Below are 3595 nucleotides of genomic sequence, written 5' to 3'. Positions count from 1 at the left end.
CCCTCGGAGAAAGCCACATCCTTTTCCAAGGCCTCCGTCGCTGGGAAGGGTGCTCTCATCTGGAGAGCTCTCTCTGCCACCTTCCACCGCCTGGATGCGTCGCTGCAGCCCCACAGCCGCTTTGAGCATCGGTTCAGCACCGCAGGCAGGGCGGGTCCACAGGCTTCAGTAACGGCCCCCCAAACCCCGCGGCCGCTTTAAAAGTCGTGGACGTGAGATTTCCCGCAAATCTGGAGACCTAGATGCAGGAATAGGTAACCCGAGGGACGCGGAGACCCCAGAGGGGCGGGAAGAAGCCAGGAATCCCTCCTCCCCAGCACCGGGCGCGGGAGGCCCCTGGGAGAGGGAGCGCCCCCGACGCCACCGCCCAAGACCCCTGCCCCCTGTGCCCCCCTCTCCAAGGCTTTCTGTGTCACTTCCCGCCGTCCCCTCCCCGAGCTTCCTCGCCCCCGCCCCTGGCGATTATGCCTGGATTTCCTTTGTTCCCTCTACACCCTTGACCAGGGCTTCCCAATTCCCCTTCTTGACCTCGTCCCCTCCCCCCAACGGCGCTCCCTCCTGGAGCTTTGCTTGTCCCCTCCTGGAGCTTCTCCGGTGCCCTCCCTACCCTCTCCCGGGTTTCCCGTGTCCCCTCCCCGCCCCGCCCCCGTTTTTAAACCTGGCGCCGAGAGCACGGGTAGGTGAGCGCCCTCGCCTGAGCGGTTAAAGGCGCGGGCAGTCGCGGGCGCCGCTGGAGGGGCGCGGGCTCCGAGGGCACCATGAGACCCGAGGCAGCGGCCGGAGCCCGGGAGGCGCGGGGACGCGTCTGTCACTGCCCCGGGGACGGTCCACGGGGACCACCACAGCCGCGCGGGCCCGAGAGGTGAGGGTGTCCCTACGGCGCGTCGGTGCGGGGAGCGCAGGCAGGATGCTCCGGCCGCGCTGAGCCCCCGAAGCCAGGCGGAGCCCTGGAGCCCGACGCGACGCAGAGAAGTTCCTTAGCCAGAGTCAGGGATGCAGAATTTTCTCGGCTCCAGAGCACAGTTCTGAAGTGCGGAGGCCCAGGAGGTGCCTGGCAATGGGCCAAAGCTTCGGTTTCTAGATCTGAAACCCACCGGGCTGGGAGTGGTGAAGTCTTCGGGGGTCCCTCAGCGAACCCGGTCGCGTCACGTTGACTGTCACATTCTTGGTGACATTGTTTGTTTGCCCTGTGCGTGGGGCTCAGCGTTCGCTGTCACGGGCACCAGTCTTTTTTAAGGTAGTAAAGTTAAAATCAGATTAGCAGGGGAGTTGTGGAAGGGGCTGGGTGGCCAGGCAGCCAGAAAGGAGAAACACATTCCCGCTTTCTGCATCGTAAAACTCTGTAGACTCGTCTCTGTGTAGTCACAAATTAATGAGCAACAAAGTAGCCAGCTACCGCGGGAAGTCTGAATGGAAGAATCCTGCCAGTCTGGGAAAAGAATTCCTCAAATAATGATGTGTATCATATTTGGGATTTCTCAAAAAGCCCAGTGAAGGCAGAGAACTGAGAATGTGGCAGGAGAAAAAAACGCAAATGGCACAGACTGAGAACTTGAGAGAACATTCTGGTGTGTCCAGTGACTCTTAGGCAGACATTAGAAATTATAAGAATGTTAACTCTTATGATCTAACTTTAAAAGCAGAAAATGCTGGAGTTCACTCTTGGTCCGTGTCCTTCCAGCCAAACACCATGGAGACCTTGGATCCTGACCCCCCAGGATGCTGACCCCACCAGAACTGGAAGCCAGGTAAGGTTAAGTGTGGGTATTGTAGGTATCAACCAGTTCAGCCAGGAAGTGGCACCATCCCTAAAATAAAGGAACCATGAAAGGCCTCCTCGGCCAGACCCTCCCTTGGTCATCTAATGCAGAGGCGCCTTGGGGTCCGGGGGGTAGGAGCCTGGCCAGCTAGGTGTTGATCATATCTGAGTCATATGCAGATTGGCTCTACTTGCTTCTCCTTTCTTGAAAAACAAAGCCACTATGGCAGAACTGTTTCAAGGGCATTATAAGACATTTCTTCCATGTTGGCTTTTTTATTCTTCTTTTATTTATTTATTTTTATTTACTGGCTGCACCTCGGGGCTTGAGGGGTCTCAGTTCCCTGACCAGGAATTGAACCCCTCTGGGGCCACGGTAGTGAAAGTGGCGAGTCTTAACCACTGGGCCACCAGTGGAATTCCCCCATGTTGGGTTTTTTCCTGCTAACCGGCAGGTAGAAGAGAGAAGTCTGTCTCGGTCCCCCTCACCTTAGAGAAAAGCTGAGTGTGGCTGGTGCCACAGAGCAAATATAGGCAGAGCCCTGTCTCGGGTGCCCAGAAGGTGTGGTTAAAAGTCCCTACCCGCCACCTGGCCCTTTCTGAAGCTCTCTGGGCCCTGTCTGCAAGCACTCCTGGGGTAAGTCATGTTGTCTGAGCAAACACACTCCAGTTGAGGGCTTTGTGGGTGAAGATTAATCACCACCACTATTCTTTTGTCTCCTGCATTGGTAACTAAATTGTTTTATACTTACTGGAGTAATGACTTAACTTTCATAGAATTTGCCTGTCCTTTGTTATATTTTAAAATATAAATTGATGACTTTTAAAATGCTGGAGTTAATTGGGCTGGGAAGGACCATTAGGTTACACCTGTGGCATTGTGCAGTTATTTTTAGTATAAGAAACTCAGGTTCAGACCTTTCATGCATTTTGAAATTTAGACTCTTTTATTAAATTAGTCTGAATAATGAGAGTTTTAATTCGGTTACTATTATTTAAAGAGTGAAGCAAATCAAATTATATTAAATTAACAAGGAATATTTTTTTAGCGCAAATTATTCTTACATACAATATCTAAATAATGGGAAGTAATTCCTTCTTTTGCATTCAAACTAAAGTTCTTAAACATAAGATTTAAAAGGTGTTTGGGAGAAAAAAATTATCCAGTTTTCTTTTAAATGAAGTGTATGTATAGCCTCTCCGTTTGCAAGAATGAAAATACAGCACACTTTCTAATGTAAGGTAGTCTTTTTTTTCCCCTATATTATGAGAAGGCCATTTGTGAGAAAAATGAAGATTACTTGTGGAAAAATGTTAAGCTATGGCAACTTTCTGTTGATCATCAGCGAGGCACAACGTATCAAGCAGTTGCGTTCATGGATTTGTTGGGGGGCTGGGGTGGAGAGTGGGTGTTCATGGGGGCAGTAGAGCTCGCTGCCCGGCTCCCCTGCTGGCCAGCTCTTTGCAGACCCCGATCTGCCGGGCAGAGCGGTCAGCAGCGGACGACTGCAGACCCGAAGTATCGCGCTCGGTTCCCCGGTTCCCCGGTTCCCCGGTTCCCCGGAGCCCCAGCCTGGGGAGGGCAGCCCGGCGCGGGAAGGGACGGCTTCTTGCTCAGCAGCGCCCTCTGCCGACAAAGCAGGAGAACTCCTCGGCTCCTGAGCTCTGTTGTGTATTTCTTGAGAAATATCGTTGGTCGGGAATGGTATGGGTGAGGGGTGAGGAATTACTGCCTCGTGACCTGTACCACGATTGCAGGCGAGCAGATCACAGTTAGAATACAATCTAGGGCTTCCCTGGTGGCGCAGTGGTTGAGAGTCCGCCTGCTGATGCAGG

The 3595-nt window shown here is 53.0% G+C and overlaps 1 protein-coding gene across 1 annotated transcript in view; it reads left to right on the top strand.

Moving 5' to 3' along the window:
- Positions 1-758: 758 nt before the first annotated feature.
- RIPPLY3 (ripply transcriptional repressor 3) overlaps positions 759-3595 on the top strand; it is a 9456-nt gene continuing 6619 nt past the window's right edge. Inside the window, exons 1-2 of the mRNA XM_007470505.1 lie at positions 759-862; positions 1682-1748. Of these exons, the coding sequence (XP_007470567.1) occupies positions 759-862; positions 1682-1748 (171 nt within the window). The remainder of the gene's footprint in view (positions 863-1681; positions 1749-3595) is intronic.

Source organism: Lipotes vexillifer, unplaced genomic scaffold, assembly GCF_000442215.2.
Source record: "Lipotes vexillifer unplaced genomic scaffold, Lipotes_vexillifer_v1.1 scaffold402, whole genome shotgun sequence".
Lineage (NCBI taxonomy): Eukaryota > Metazoa > Chordata > Mammalia > Artiodactyla > Lipotidae > Lipotes > Lipotes vexillifer.
This window is presented reverse-complemented; position numbering and strand designations above follow the sequence as displayed.